At 41.7% G+C, this 16,982-nt stretch overlaps 1 protein-coding gene across 9 annotated transcripts in view; it reads right to left on the minus strand.

Moving 5' to 3' along the window:
- IL1RAPL2 (interleukin 1 receptor accessory protein like 2) overlaps positions 1–16,982 on the minus strand; it is a 390,566-nt gene that overhangs the window by 169,070 nt on the left and 204,514 nt on the right. For all 9 annotated transcript variants that reach the window (XM_069015265.1, XM_069015263.1, XM_069015267.1 and 6 more), the window contains one exon: positions 608–794. In XM_069015265.1, the coding sequence (XP_068871366.1) occupies positions 608–794 (187 nt within the window). The remainder of the gene's footprint in view (positions 1–607; positions 795–16,982) is intronic.

The raw sequence follows: 16,982 nt of genomic DNA on the forward strand, positions 1-16,982 counted from the left end.
CTACAGAAACACATCACCAATACATCTGCTGATGAAAGTGGTGTGTAATACTTGACAGGCACAGTCAGATGAGTTACCCGGCAAGTAGTAAAAGTATCTAACTGACTTCAGTTAAAATTAACTGACTTCACTACAGTTACTCAATGAACCTCAGCAGACTTCTCTGTAGACTCCAGCAGACTTTGGTAAAAATTTACAAGCCTTGGTGAAATTACGCGACAGACTCCATAAAATTAATTGGGCAGCACAACTGAAGCTGGCAGCGCCGATACGCCTTTGGCTCCCTTGCAGGTGCCTCCCTTTGTTTCTACTCCAGTATCAGGCAAGGAAACACCACACCCAGGTACAAACTGGTACAGAGGCACTGTGGTTTGGGAATGTGGTACTGCTGATAGAGAAGCCCTGTGAGCTCTCTCACAGAACATCCTCATTGATACTGATTTCTGCTGGACGACAACTATGCTGGGTAATTTTACCACTGGGAGAACACTCTCCAGGCCAGTCACAAACCACTGATGCCTCAGAGAAAGCCAGCTCTAAGCCTCAGACTGAAAAGTGAAAGTTTTGTACAGTTTCAGCACAATAGCAATAAGACTGCAATAGTTACCTTGTACCACACCACATCTGGCTCTTGACTCGCTGTTTTGTAATCCTCAGTATCAGGACAGGAGATTGTCTTTCTCTTAGTGACTTCTGATTTTTCCAGATATCTGATCTTGCTGTTGTAGCAAAGCCCAGATTCATTCTCAGCTACCGTCAAGGACATGGACACCTTCATGCAATACGTTGAGTTTCTGCAGGGATAGAAAGATGGTTTCATTTATCCTGCCTTCTTTTCATCATGTTTGTTTCGGCACAGTAAGTTTCTTTGTTAAGCTCCCATTTTCACAAACACTTGAGTGACACATTCAAATACTGACAGCCATGCTGCGCATTTCCAGCACAGAGGAATTACTAGGAAACATAAAGGCTCACTTCTGATTGACTCTGAAGACTATGAAGAACTTTGTAGAAATATTGTTGAAAAGTGATCTAACCCAGCACAGCAGATATTTCAAGCTCGCAAGTCTATGAACACAGGAATCTGTTGGCACCTCAAATGTTGGTCAGGATATATTGTCCCGTTTCCTCTGTATGCCCCCTACACTTCTCCTCATCCTTGTTCTTTCCCATCTTCAGGAGATTTCACTCCAGTGTGCAGTGCTATATGTTTGAGAAGAAGGGTTATGAGATGGATGTTAAAGCACATCATGCAGGATGGACTTCTCCCTAGAAGGAACCACTGTACAAAATTCTACAGCACATGATACTGTGGGTCGACCTGGACCAGCTGCCAGCCTCCCACCAACTTCTCCCTTCACTCCCCTCAATGGGATGGGGAAGAGAAAATAAAATGAAAAAGCTCATGGGTCAAGAAAAAGACAAGGAGACCACTCACCCATTACTGTCACAGGCAAAACAGACTTCACTTGGAAAAGAAATATTTTAATTAATTGCGAATTATAATAGGTTTGATGGTGAGAAAGATGAAAAAGCTAAAACACCTTCCACTCACATCTTCTTTTTCCTTCTCTACCTCTCTCTCCCCAAGTGGTGCAGGGGTGGGGCTGGGGGGTGGTGGTCTGTCCATAACATCTCCCTGCCACCTCTTTCTCCTCACGTTTTCCCCTGCTCCAGCACGGACTGTCCATGGCCACAACTCCTGTCACAAAAACCAGCTCTCCAGGATCCGTCTCTGGCCACAGTGCAGTGACTGCTGGGGCCTGGAGTACCAAAGAACCCAAATAATCCTGACAGCTATTCTTAATATTAGGGAAGAATAAACACAACCAGCTCTGTTCCCATTCCACATGATCATGAAATCAGGATTAAATTAGACTTCTTCAGCCTTGAAGCTTTAACAGGGCGATCAAATACATACGCTAACATACTGTGGGGCATTTGCACTCTGGGCAGGCAGCTGCAGCCCAGGCTGCCAGCTCTGCCCCTCACCCTGTGCCATGGAGAAAAACCCACAGTATACCAGGGCTCTTCCTCCCATTGTGTGTCATTCTGTCATTTTAATTGATTGTGCCACAACCAAAAAAGCCAGGAGCAAACCAGTCATGCTAGGCGGTTAATCCCATTGAAGGGAGCTACGGAGACCTCTTGTGGGAGGTATCTTGGCTTTGCCACTGCCACTCCTCCATCACAGCTCTGCTGCAAACTAATTTAGCTAAGACCAGAGGGTGCCCTGTGCACCTGGAAAATGATCCATCAGTCACACCCTGATACTAAAGACGCTGGCTGCTCACTCCCACCAACTAGACCCAGGACAGTGCTTTTTACTAAAATAAAGTCCAGCATGCTCCATGACAAATCTTCTCTTACATTTCCTTCTGTCAAGTGAGCCTGTAGTTGGGAGGAAAATAAAAAGGTCTACAGGGACACTTCACCAGAGCCCAAAGCTTCATGCTGAACAAGTGCTGGCAAAACACTGCAAATGGGTTCTCGTCAAAGGTGTGGCATGCGCAGGTATTGGCAGACAGAGCCATTTGCAAGGCAAATCAGGAGGCAGTCTTCAGAAACATCCGATTTTCAGCATCATTAGTGTTATGTATTCAGCAAAACCACAGACTTCGTCCTTCCTACTCACTTCTCCTCAAAATGCCACCTGTATATCTGTGTAATAAAATTAGTGGATATTTTGTCCATTCCCTCACCTCTGATTGAAAAGGCTCACTTTGCACACTGACATGACGTATTTCGGTTGAGAGTCTATAATAAAGTTTCATTCTCACAAACTGCATGAAACATATTATTTAACCTGAAAGAAAATTTCTCTGGACTAAAAACAATCCATCATTTGGGGTGGGCTTATATAATTTAGGGAAAAGAAGTCAACTTTCCCCTAAATAAGCTTTTGAAAAGGGTGACCCTTCTTGTAGGAAGAAAACAAAACATATTTGAGAGTTTCAATGCTTCCTAATACAGCACTGAAAATCAAAAATATGGATACAACCACTCAGTATAATCAATAGTGATGAATCAGTAATGATTATTTAGCTTTCCTGCATGACTACAAGTATTACTGAGTGCAAGTAAGGTCACATGCACTCAGTAATAATGATCCAGGCTAACAAAAAATAATTACTTTGAATAGTTGTCCATTACTTGGTGTTATTTAATAGTGCTGTATTTTCTCCTAACAATCTTGCATTATTTAGATTGTATTTTGAACAGTGCTGGAGGCTACTTCTATTTAAAACACTTCCTGGAACCACAACCTAAAAATGTAGTATTCTTTTCATTAGTTACAATTAGAATTGAGTAGAATTGAGGAAACTAAGTGCCTGGTGAGTACTATCACTTTTGTTCACACTCCATGACCGAGACAATAAATCTATTCAGGCTCATGATGAAGAGAGCCCTCACTAAGCAAAAAGCAATAGACTTGAAAGCTTCATGTATGCTTCTTCACCAGCCACTTGCGTTACTGCTACTGCTGGTAATCCAGAAAAGGGCAATTTCTGTAGGAATGTCAGTGACTGAAGAGTCTTCCACTAATCTAGTCAGCTCTGCAAAACAGTGATAATTCAATCCCGTGCAAAAGGAATCAGTAGTTTGATCAGCCTCGCTGTTTTTCTCAGTTTTGAGGAAGAAGTCTGGGAGCTGAAGTCTGCTGACGTCATGAGCCATTCCTCCCTGTGCTGGGCAAGCTGTTCCCCAGGGCTGGGGGGTTAGATTTAATCTCTCAGTTCTCTGAGCAGCTGATGCATCGGTGCTGATTTTTTCTTGCTGTCTTCCCTGCCTTGTGGGGTCTGGAGGCATAAAGGGGCCCTCTAAATGTGACAGCTTGAGGGAGAACTCAGGAGGGGGATCACAAAGAGGATTGGTACAGCATTGTTTTTACCACCTGGCAAACAGACAGGAACAGGGTGGTCCTGGCCACACAGGGCACTGATGGGAGCTCACCTACAGAGTTCTCTCAGGAAGCCCATAAAGCTGCTGTGCTGGGAAGGCATCCAGTTCTTTTTTTCCAATTGTTTTCAGGACCCCTGTGTCCACAAGTGTTTTCTTTCATGAGCTGTATTTAAGTTGTTTATGGTAAGGGTATTTTACATCTTTTTTTTTTTTTTTTTTTTTTTTTTTTTTTTTTTTTTGGGTAGAGGTATATAGATAAACTAGCACAAAGCCCACATTTTTGCTTTTCTTCTTTCAGAAGCTAAACAGATGGCCTATGAATTATAAAAAGGAGGATCCACTTTTGTTTTCAGTACATGGTCATGGAGCTTGGTGGGGGAGGTCAGTGCTCCCAGCAGTCTCTGGCTGGCAGGAAAGGTTACACGGCCATTTTTAATGAGGAAAGCCAGACACAAGAAGAACAATAAATAACATCAACAAAGCTACAGGTAACCTGGGCTTTGCTGTCAGAAACAGTGGCCAAAAGGAATGAAAAACAAGCAACTTCCTGGTGGATGAGGAAGATACTAGAGAGCTTCCAGTGGTGATCTTAGTATTGTGAGGCCAGGTAAGAAGAGTTGTATCTAAGTAGAGAATGTTGGAACCCACATGAACCTGTCACGCGATATTTTCCACATACATGTAAAGGAAATAAACCCATGGGTCTCAAAGTGGATCTTTTGATAATTTGTCTTTTCTAAAACATCTCCAAACCATTCATTTTCCACAGGAGTTGATTTCTAATGGATTCCAATTCTGTAAGAAGTAGCAGTGGTCATATGGGGAACAGGAAGAGGGAAGAAAAGAAAGAACCAATCCACAGTGCAAAGAAAAATTGTCTTATATTTTCCTGCTGAAACTAAGATCTGTAATTCTCTATTTCAAGGGAATAGTTACACACTGGGCCTACTCTCTCAATTGGAAGAAGGGCTTAGCTTTGCCAGAGTTCACAAAGCAATTTCCTTTGTTCTGGTGGCAAGGCATCTGTAATCCCCAGGCCACCTGGAGCTGGCTCTGAACCACAAACTGAAGCCAGCTTCAAACCCAGTAGAAAACTAGAGGGAGAACCAAGGGAGTTTAACAGGTCTCAAAACAAAAGCAAGCAAAACTGTGTTTGGTTGGACTTCGAAGCAAGGACAAGAGGGAAAGAGGGAGGATATAAAGAAATGGATATGGACATTTGAAATTGGAGTCTCAGTCCCTAAATTATTTTTCATCTTGTTTTGGATTCAAGACAATTAAGCAGCCCTAAGGCTGAATTCAAATTTGAGTAAATACAACTTTGAAAACCCCCCCCCTTTTTTTTTTTGCATTTGTGTTTCTGCTAATTGAGGGTGGTTTGCTAAAAGAGGCAAGTAAAACAATTTTGTCTCTAACATGCTCAGAATCTCCCCCAGCCACCCCATTTATTGATTTTCTTATAAAGAGGAAGGAGGCAGAAATGTGGTTGAATATTTTATATCTAGTAGATTGAAAAACCCCACCTAATTTTGAATTGCATATTTATACAAGAGGATTCACACTAGGTTTTTTTCCCCTTACAGATTAATTTTTCATTGTACTGGGTTTTTTATTACATTCTAAGACTTCGGCGGTAGATCCAAATGCTGGGAAGCGTATTTATCAAAGCAGTACTCAGGGAACAGCACACCTCAGGCTTAGATCTCTCTCTCCATGTCCGTGAACACTCTGGCTGTTTTAATGACATTTTTATTGGCTCACTGACTGCAGGATTGGATAGATCAACCTGTACATTCATCTTTGCTCATTCTGAGTTAGAGCAACAACAGCAATGTCTTGGTTTTAAAGAGAGATGTCTGCCAAGGAAGGCAGGAACCTCCCTTGGAATGGAAAAATATGACCCCATTCCCTCCAAACTATTATAACTCTGAAATTATGGGGCTTTCAGGCAAAGATATGGGAAGAGGAATAACATTTCTTTGCATACACACACACACACACACACACACACACATATATATATATGTATAACAAGGCAAACAAACAGCCCCGGCAGCAACAACAAACAGAGCCAGAGCCCAGCGCCAGCCTCTCTCGGCCGCCGGCACCTTCCCCTCGGGTGCAGTTCCGCTCGCAGCCGGCAGGGGCGCTGGCGGCTCCCGGCCGGGCAGGGCGGGTGCGATGGTTCCCCCGCGCCTGCAGGGGGCGCTGTGCCGCGAGCTCGGCTGTCTCTGCACGCGGGTAATGGCGGCGGGCCGGCGGAAGGGATGGGAAAGGGGCTTCCTTTACAAACCCCCAGGGGCAGGCGGGCCCGGGGCCTCTCTGGGTGGCGAAATGGGCTGCAGCAGGAACCTCGGAGCGGCGGCTGGGATGGCCGAGGAGAGCACACCCCAGGGTGGCAAACAAAATGTAGCAGAAACTTCACAGCCGTAGCAGCAGCCGCAGAGTGTTCTGGTGGGCAAGGGATGCTGAGTTAAAGTGTAGCAAAAAAGCCCAAGGCAGCGGCAGAAAACACCAGAGCTGGACAGTAGCAGACGGGTTTCTGCAAGCAGCTGCTGCACACAGGTGGGAAGATGCAACCTCCAGGAAGGGGGAGGGGTTCAGGGTCCCAGGTTTTTCCCCTGAGTCACTGGAGTAGATGGTGAGGTTCCTTTCCAGTGCAATCAGGTGTTAATAAGGTCCCAGTTCAAATGGCCACTCCTATGAGCAAAGGGTCACCCACAGTAAGGAAGAAGCAGTACAGGGGCTGGACTCTGCAGTGGCAGACAATTCTCTGTGCAACAGCAGCAACTTGACCATTCCCCTCTGATCCAAGAGCGAGAGAGCAAGAGGAGCTGAGCCCAGCCCCTCATCCCCCCCACCAAAATCTCGTGGTATCTCTGCCCTTCCCAAGAGAAAAGCCCCCAGCTAAGACAGTAGCCAGCTGCACCCTTCCCCCCACCCTGGCCACTTTTTTTGTCTCTCTTGCATACCAGTCGTTGTGGTACCCTGTTAACCCACTGCTTTCATGATGCCATGTTCCCCTTCCTGCTCCCCCCTGCCCTTAGCCTTGGCCACTCCCTCAGGCTCTCCCTATTGGTTCCTGTACCCCAACCCGGCCCAGGGACCGCCCCTGGGCCCCTGACAAAACCCCCCACGCGCCCAGACCATGAAGTCTCTCTGCCTCTGAGGGCTGCCAGTTCAAGACATGATTAAAGTCATCTCTTATCCTCGTGGGAGACCCTTCTCACCTCCTCTGTCATCACTGGCTGTAACGCTGATAGCTGACCAGAGCAAGATGGCGGGGCCATCGGAAATGGACTGCGGGATGCGACGGGTCGCATTGCCCTAGGTAACCCTCGCTGAGCTCTCAGGGAGCTACAGCCTGCTAAGCAAAATCTAGCTGTTACAACAGGTCGTTATCATCTCTTAGGCAAAAAATGGGAAAAAATTCCCTGAGAGAAAGAAGGAAAAAAAGAGAAAAATCCTAACCTCCAACAAACAGTAACTACAGCACCAAACATCTTTGTCCATCTGAAGCATTAATGCACAACCAGATCCACTACTGACTACTCTATAAATGTGCTGTTTTATCAGCTCTTAGACTTAATTGAGCATTTGATTGTTTTCCTCTCACCTCACGAGAGTTTTATAAATTTATTCCTGTGCAAATTTTACAGTTCACACAATGGTTACCAAGGTCGTGATTTGATGATCTGCTTAAAGAAAAATGAGTTGTTTATCATCACTGTTTTTTTCATATCACACAAACGTAACATCTTAAAAACAAACAGGTTATTACTAATACTGTCCCTGCCCAGCCCTGTGGGGTCCCACGTACCCCCCAGACACACGGGTGGGTTCAGTGTTACAGTCGGTAGCAAAGAGTCGAGAAGGGCATTTGTTGTGCGCTCCGGCAGGAGCATTTATTGCTTCTACACTGTCAAAGGTTGCAGAGGCAATTACAAACATGATCCTAAATCTCACAGTTTTATCCAGGAGTGCGGAAAAGCCAGGACTAGGGAACGGGGACCAATGGGGAAGCTCTGGGGGAGTGATGAGGGGTAGAGGCTAACAGCCAACCGGGGAATCCAAACTGGGATAGATTAGCATAACAGAACGTGCGTCATGGGAGAAGCCCTTCTGGCCACCCTAACATGAAGTGGTTCTTGTGGTACTAGGGACTTGTCTTACTGAAAACTCTCTCTCCCTTGTAATGTATGTTCACCGGCCAGCATATATTACTTACTCTTCCAAGGTTTCACTCAAGTGTTAACTTATTTCTCAGTGACTCCCACTAACTCCTACATGTTTGGAGTCATTGTCTGGAAAAGATCAATTTCCTGCTGTGCAAATGACAGCCAGAGGTTATAAATCAGAGACCCTTGAAATTTTTTTGATTTTTAGTTCTTATTAATTTGTCAAGTAAGAGAGCAATACCCAAAGAGGAACAGGCTGACAGTGCTGTAGGTGCCCCCTGAACCAAAGGCCAAGAGGTGCAGTGATTCTGTGGGTTGTGTGTGGTACCTGGCCTTGGTTCTGCTCCAAACACTCCTGTCCTGTATTTTGCTTTCTTGTTGCTGTTACAATTGTTATTCTAATACCAACTCCTATGCCTGAAAAGGAGAAATCCTAGTTGCATGTTACCTTTCCTTTAGCATCTGACACATTTTCAAGATCCCCCTAGGAAAAGAAAATAACACCATGGAAGTATGATCTCAGAAATTAAGTGCTAAACCAGCACAATGTTACAAATCCAGTGTACTTACATTATCTCTACCTCCTCCAGCAGAGGAAGAGGTGGTGAATCCAGACAGAGGTACTGTTTAAGGCCCCATTCCCTTCAAGCAGAAGAAGTATCTGTGTGGAACTAACCCATCACTCATCAAGAATTTTTATTCTTTATGCACTTTTTTCCTCCTGAGATCCAATCTCTACATAAGACTCACTAGAAACAAGACAATTTGAGCTTGACTAAAACATACTGGATGTCTCAGAGGGCCATGTTTTACAGTGAAGAAAGGCTATACCCTTTCTATTCAAAAGAAAAAACTTCTGAGCAAAGTCACTGAAAGATAACTTTAAAAGGCTCATATTAATTACGGCTTGAAAAATAGATAAGCAGGAATGTCTCCTCAAGTCACCTGTCTACAATCTAGTTCTCACCAGAGGCACTTAAAAGCAAGACCTGTACTCCTCACTGTGAGTTTAGCCATGTTTAGAGAATTTTTGTACTTCTTGATCCTGGGATGAAGAAGAAAAGATGTTTTGATATGGCAGTTGGGTAGAACATCTCACAGTTGGGTCTCTCTCACCAAAGCTTAGCTCCAAGTTTAAATTTAATTTGGACATCATCTTAAAAGGGAAATGTGACATAAAAATGTCAGGATGTGCGTCTTATGAAAGAAGAATAATAAGTGACAGCCAGCTGATTCATACATGGTTAGGGTCAGGGGAGCTATTTCCTTTCTGGTTGCCTTCACACACACATGCACAGGTGCCAATGACCTCTGCATTGTGATAGATGTAACTGAGAAGCAAATCACCAGTCAGTCGTTACAACAGGGACTACCCAGACACAAGAGAAAATCTCCCAACATTTAAGTTGAATCACATAGGCCTACAGTGTTCCTTGGGTTTGGGGTTTTTTTTTAAACTTTTCACTGATGTTAGTCATTAAATGTTAGAAGTGAATATATGAAAACACAATACAGAACACAGAAGAAATGCAGAAGCCAAAAGAACACTAAGTTACTGCAGCATATCAACCCTAAGGTCATGAACTATGTGGTCTCTGTTAGCTTCAGACACCCTGTTCCAGCAGAAGAAATCCTGTAATTGGCTGGGTTTCCTCTGAGGGAAAATTCCTTCCTTGTCCTTAAAAATTAGAAGGCAGCAAGTTGCTTTAAAGTTAGCTACTACAAGTGACTAAGCCATTTTCATTTATTTCCTAATACTTTTCTATTAGAACTTGGATATTAATGTTAAATCACATCGTCTTACTGAAAAGCCCCATTACAAACGACATGCTCTCAGGTCAGTATTAAGAAATCCCCCTTCCAACAATTTTGCATTTGTGATACCCTGTTTCTGAGAGCACTGAACACTTTCTCCTTTATTTCTTCCAAAACACACATCATGTGGACTAGTGTATCTACTCCTCTATGCTTTTTTTTATTAGACACCTAGCACAGGAAACAAAAATTGCATTCAAGACACCCATCAGACTTGTCTGCGTTGCTAAACCTCAGTGATTTTGTTGCCTGTGGGAATAAAACCTGTGGAGTACATCCTTAGTTTGGCACATAAGTCCTATTTTGCAGATGCAGTGTTGAAAGGCAGGTCCTGCTCTGTTTGTACACAGGCAATTGAGCAGGAAAACCAGTGGATCAGTTATTGTCTCACAGGGTATACAATGAATGAAAGAATCATGAAGTGAATGTCCTTGCAATGTGAACTGTTTGAGTCCTGCAGCCAAGTCCTCCTGGCTGTGCCTTCCCTTCAGTGGTGGCCAGAAAAGAAGAAATTGTCCTCCTTCACTTACCAAATATCAGTTTAACCTCCTATGGGTCTGTCATCTTCTACTTTGGGCATGATGGATTTCCTCAGGAAACCTTCCCTTTGTCTGTCCACTCACAGGACACAGACAACATTTTCTACTGACGTGTTGTAGTTACAGATGGCTCGATGGGGATTCCAACAGGAATGATACCTGGGTAAGCACATTCTCACTGTTATTTGAAGAACAGAAGGGAAATGAAAACTCCCTGACATGTTGGAGAGGAGATGGCTGAGGGGGGCTGAAACATCTCAGCAGGCAAAGTCTGACTGCATGAGGACATAGTCCCTCCATTCTGCTTCCTTTCTGTCCTCTAGGCAAGGTTTGAAGCCCACTAGGGAAGGCACTTCAGGAGCAACCAGTCACTGTGAGCTGAAACATTACTGAGGCACTGCAGCACACGGAGCTTTGTTATGACAACCTGTAGAGGCTACAAAGTAAGGTCAGTGATTTTAAAAGTAGCTAAATCTGGGATTTCACTCTTAGGAAAACTGAAGGATACACAATATTCTCATTCTTGTCCATGCTACTGCAACAGGGAAGCCACTGGATGCTCTCCAACCACAAAGCAACATGGATATTTCTGCTTGAAGCCTTGACTGTGCAGCTTCTCATCAACTGTAAACATTGTTTTTCAGAGTAATAGAGGATGAATAATTTCTCTTTTAAAGCTTTAGAGGAGGAGGGTGAGTGAGAAGAAATATACATATCACCAGGGAAGAGAAACAAATCTTTGTTTTTCTGCAAAGAATAGATAGAACTGATTTCTCTCAATAAAGACAATCTTATCAAAATGATTTGCAGGAGCACCATCAGTTTCTACACAATTTTAGATACAAATGTAGAAGCATTCTGATTCCACTTTCCCCTGCATTTTGATAATGCCAAAACATTGTATCTCAGTGATAAAACCTCAAAAAAATTTATTTTATCATGAATCATACTGACTTTATAATGTATCTGCTCTAGCACTGAATTCAAGTATTGAATACTATATCTCACAGGGATTTTGTTTATACAGAATCAGTCAATTTTATTGTGGGAAATGTCACACACTTTTAATGTGTGGCATTTAATGTTAGTATCATACAGAGCCTGGAAAGCCTGTGCCATGCTGAATCCACTTGCTCCAAATGTGAGATGTTGCTGCTTCTACAGTCATGTCTGGGACTGTACAGGAAAGCTGATCACATACCAGTGTGCAAGTCTGAGAGGTAACTATGAGATACGTAATCCATCAGCTACTTAGACGTGCTCATCTTGGATATCCAATAATTAAAGACACTAGTCCACAAGAAAGTATCATCTTTAGATCTTTCCAGAGTAAGTCTATTGTGGATACAATATTGCTGCTAGCAAGAATTTTCTTGCTTCTTTCTAAGCCCATGGGATACTTTTCTCTCTCACGAAGATATTAGCAGAGTTCTATAAACTATGAACACCCGTGACCTTGCAAAGCTTTGTTTATGGTACAGTAGAAAAATATTTTGACAGTGGATGTTTTAGGATTTTAGCCAATCACCCCAAGGGGTGGCTGATCCTTTGTCCAATTAGACTGTGAAGAAAACGTCTATAAAAGAGTTTGTAAAATAAATAAATCAATCTTGCTGCACATTTTCTGCATGTTGGATCTTCTCTCCTACAGCTGCAGGATACAGTAATAGTCTATGGGGAAATAAAGCACTTGCCAGTAATAGATATGTAAGATGGTATTCTATGGCTAAACTGGAATTACAACACTGCATCCACCGGGGTTTGAGATACAAAATCACCTTTGTCACGAGCAGTTGAATGCTGAGCAAAGCCAAAGCACGTGAAACATTCTGTATTGCCATCAACAAAATGAAGAACTGCTTTAAAACACATGTTGTAAGAATCACAAGAGATGGCTGCAGAGAAAGTGACCATACCCCCACATATTTTCACATTATGACTTAGTCCAACATTTCTGTTTGGATCTGAAAACACCTCTTTTTTCATGCTGCTCAGAAGCCAGACTTTCAGCATTCAGAGAAAGGATGAAGTTTTTTCTGGGCTGACAGTGCATACTGCAGTCCAGGCAGGCACTTGAAACAAGCCCCTGACCCCTGCCTAACACCCTCTGAAGTGAGAGCACAGAGGTTGTGCTGCAGACTTTACTGCCAGCCCCTCCAGGCTGTCTAAATCTGATTTTGATTTGCTGGTCATGTGCTCCACAGACATTTTAAGCCAGAAGGCTTAAAATCTACTATTGTTCTATTTTATTACTGCTCAGAAAGTGGTATCTCAATAGTTCACCAATGGCTCAGCAAAGGCTCAATTCCTCTGTGCATGTCCATAGCAACGCTGCTCTCCATTAAGAATTGTGTTCACAGGGATACAGCAATGGAAGAAGAATACACAGATTTCCCAACTTGATTTGTCAGCAGTTGTCTGGCATCAAATGCTGGTATTAGAGACCTGCAAGCTTATTCCCCTACAGCATTCAAGGCCCTCACTCCCTTGTTATTCTGCATCCTGTACAAAAATCAAGACTTAGCTTCATTAGCCAGTTTGGTGACCACAAATTTTCTCCTTCTTCCCTGCACCCTCTTGAGGCTCAGATTTTCTACCCTCCTGAATCATATTACGGGAATCAAGTTATTTTATTTCACTAACAATTAATTAACAGCAAATAGGGACTTATGTTTTTACTCCTACTGGTTTCATTCTTTAAATGCTCACTACAGGTTTTTTTGGAGCTGAGCCTAGTTAGAAGAAGATTTCCATGAGCAATCCCTACGTGAGGGCAAATTTATGCTAAGTTCTGCTGAGATTTCTTCCCCAGCTCATCTTCTCTTCTTTCACCAGGTGAAGATGATCTAAGTTGGCCCAGTTCTCATTCTGCCTTTAAAAAACAGGCTTTTAACACAGAAAAACAGATGTATCTGTTCAGACAGCAAAAGCAGATCATGATCAGGCAAAAGACTGCCCTACATATTCAGAACTTTAGGGCCACCTTATGCATTTAGGTTGAGTGTAATTCCCATGTTTGGTTTTGATGTGCTCATCTCTGAATCCTTCAGTGAAGAAGCTGCAATCCAGAGTGCTGATGTGAAAATCCCAGACCACCAAACCTCCATAAAAGAAATGCCAACAGCTTTATCTGAAAGTAGCATTGCTGGGTGCTGAAAGATTAATGGCATATCCAGGGTATGTACCTCCAGAACAGAGCATTTCCACACTTGGCAGTAAAGTCATGATACAAACCTTGCAGCATTTACCTGGGAACTGCAATGAAATACACAGCTATCCATTACTTAGGATCCCTTTTGGATGAAGCAGCAATATCCCTGATTTGACACAGAAAAGGCATCCAAGGACAAAGAAGATCCATGGAATTCACATGGCTTACCTAACACAGCTCAACTCTGCACTCTTTTAAAAGTCCTTGCAGAATCAAGACCTTTTAATATGCTTAGCACTAGAGAAAAATATCACACTTCAGTTTGCATCTGAGTGTGAGCTCAATGCCAAAATGTATTTTGAGAAGGGAGAAATAGGTTTTAATGCAACAATAATCCTCCTATTACACACACCCCCACACCTGTCTATGGAATCATGTTTAATTGGTTAATACATGAGAGGTAACATTTAAATTATAATATCAAATCTCTTCAGTCTGGAGAAGCAACCTCATTTATAAGGGTTGATCTAATACTCCTTAATTTTATTTAGTATTACAGGTTCTTTTACAAAACAGACATTATGATTATTGAAACGGCAATTCTGTATAATAATTCACTGACACATTTAATTTTTACCCATTCCAAATCACTGTCATAGTAGCCTATCCTTCACCTGCTCATACCCACCCTTTTCAAGTGGCTTCTGAAAGATTCCTTCACACTGCTTCACTGATAGTCATGCCTTGATCCTACAAGCACATGTGAGCAACTAGAAAATGCAGCTTCTTGAAAAACAGGTTGGTTTTTGGTTTTTTTTTTTTAGAATTGAGAAGAAACACTTCAACAAATAAGAAATTCAGTGAAAAGTACAGTTGACATTTTCCCCATACAGTTTTCTTATCTGTCATCTTGTGTTGACTGGGAAAAAAATAACAAATTGGGGGAGAGTAAATTAACAAAGCTCTCACTATTGACTTCCCAGATCAAGACAGTGTCCTTCCTTTCAACCCATGAACTTCTGGGACCAGGACCTCTCATCCCACTTGGCCTTAGCACCACATCTAAGCATCTCACCCCCTTGTGCCTTTTTGCAAAGACAAGCATAAATAACAGACAGAACAGTTCTAAGGCAAGAGACTTGAAGTGGTGGAACTCAGCACAGCCTGGGCAGTGGGACATGCAAATGTGGGATTTCATGCTTTGGACAACACAGCGAGTTGCACCAGGGCTTCACACATCCCTGATGAGTGTCTAGGAAGACATCAATTTAGAATTGAATTGCTTCTGATTTTCTTTTAAAGAATCTGAATGAAAACTTCTTTGTTGAGAAAAAGTTTAAAATTTATCTTGAATCAAAAGCATTTTCCTCCCCAATTTTTTTCTTTCAGCTACCAAACCAAACCACTCAGCTGTGCATGCAACCCTAAACCCTGTGTTGCACACTGATGGAGACAGTCACATTTTCATTTCCATTGCATCAAGTTCTATCTACCAGTCTCTGCTAATTCAGTCTACAAAAGATGGCATTTGTAACAGAGATTGTTAATGCTTCTAGAAAATAAAATCATATTCTAACATGACTGCTCTCATTTGTGACCTCTTAATTCTCATAAAGCAGGTGATCCTGGTTAATGACTAAAATGCAAACATCTGCTTATCCCTCTCAAAAAAAAATAGATTAATAAAGCTGAAATTACACAGTTAATGGTGTGGATAGTCTCCCACAGAAGTGTGATCACATTTCAGAACATTATGTTTTACATAGCTCAATTTTAATGAAATTAAAATCAGTTACTATTGCTACATCCTCAGCTATTTTAAGGCTTCTATGGTTTCATAAACAATAACAGCAAGCATTCATTACCATGCTTTTGGAAGAAAAAATTAATTCAGCAAAGGAAGAAATACAGTCTTTTATCTTTAACCACTACACATATTATTCTGCACTCTGACATAAATCTGAAAAAGGCAAAAATATCTGTAACTATACAGGAAAGTTCTAGTCAAAGCAAGGAAACTGCATAACTGACAAGGAAGATCTTGTTGCTGTGTAATGCCTTCCAAGAAGCATGTCATACAGTTTTTAGCTGAAAATGAGAAGAAGCCATGAATTATTCAAAAACTTGCCCATTTGTTACCAAAACTACTTTGTCATGTAAATGAGCAGAGTTTTGAAATTTCCCAGAAAAAAAGTATGTTCCAGAATTTGATCTAAGATCAATTCTTTATTTTTCACAAGGTATTTGCATTAAAATGTTTCAGAGTATTAAACTAGTAACTTGATTATCACAACAGTGATTTCTTATGAAAAAAGCACAGCTCCATTGAAACATATAAATCACCATCTTCCCATAACATTTTGAAATCAGGAAGTTCACATCACACCCAACCTCTGACAGAGCAGCTGATAAAAGAAAAACTCAAAAGGCCTCAACACAATCCAACTGCTGAGTTTGGCAGATATATCCAATATTTAAACAGGACATTGGCCCAGTATAAACCACCACACTCCAGGGCACAATCCTTGATTTCAGTAGCATTCTTCAGGATCAAAATAGTCTGAGGCAGCTGAGGCAGCATGACTCAGCAGAGATGGACAGAGAGCAAATTCTGGGTTCTGAACAGTGCTGTTATTTGCTGCAGTACTTGTTATTTAATTCATCAAACGTCTAATTTTAGTATGGAATAGCCGACAAGGATGAAACAAACTTATTATCTGAAACCCGATAGTCTAAAACCAAATCGTCCAAAGTATCTGTAAACTCCTTTTAATTCAAAACTGATCATTTAAGGAATATTTATTCATTCATTCTTCAAAAGTCCTTCTTTTTTTATCTTCTCATTTTAGGCATAGAGATGACATCAACATCTACATGATGGAAGTCACGAGCTCCAGCACATGTTTAATTTAAGGCTCATCCAACAGCTCCAAGATACTTCTGAGAAATGCATTTTGGTGCCTTACCAAACAAGGTCTGCTTAAATTTATGCTAAATCATAATTGTATATGAAAATAAACATTTCTTTAAAACCAGACAGAACTATAACTCCCCATGGCCTGATCCCATCAGAATAATTCAAACTGTAACTCTCTAATAACTCTGAGAATGTGAAACAGAACAGTACTTAAACAAAATACTTCATGATTTAAGAAGTATCAAGTTCTGAAGGTTTATGGCAAATTGAGTACTTGCAAATGTTTTATTTTAAAAAGAAGCAATTAAGTGAAAGCACATTAATTATAGCTACTGGATGAGGTAACTATAATTACTAGGGAAACTAATTTTGAGACAAAACATTATGTGAAATATGTAATTATGAAAATAAAAAAATGAATATGTATTAACTGGATGAATATCTCAATTCTAATAGCTAAAATTATTTTTTTAACCAAT

Source organism: Aphelocoma coerulescens, chromosome 4A, assembly GCF_041296385.1.
Source record: "Aphelocoma coerulescens isolate FSJ_1873_10779 chromosome 4A, UR_Acoe_1.0, whole genome shotgun sequence".
Classification (NCBI taxonomy): Eukaryota; Metazoa; Chordata; class Aves; order Passeriformes; family Corvidae; genus Aphelocoma; species Aphelocoma coerulescens.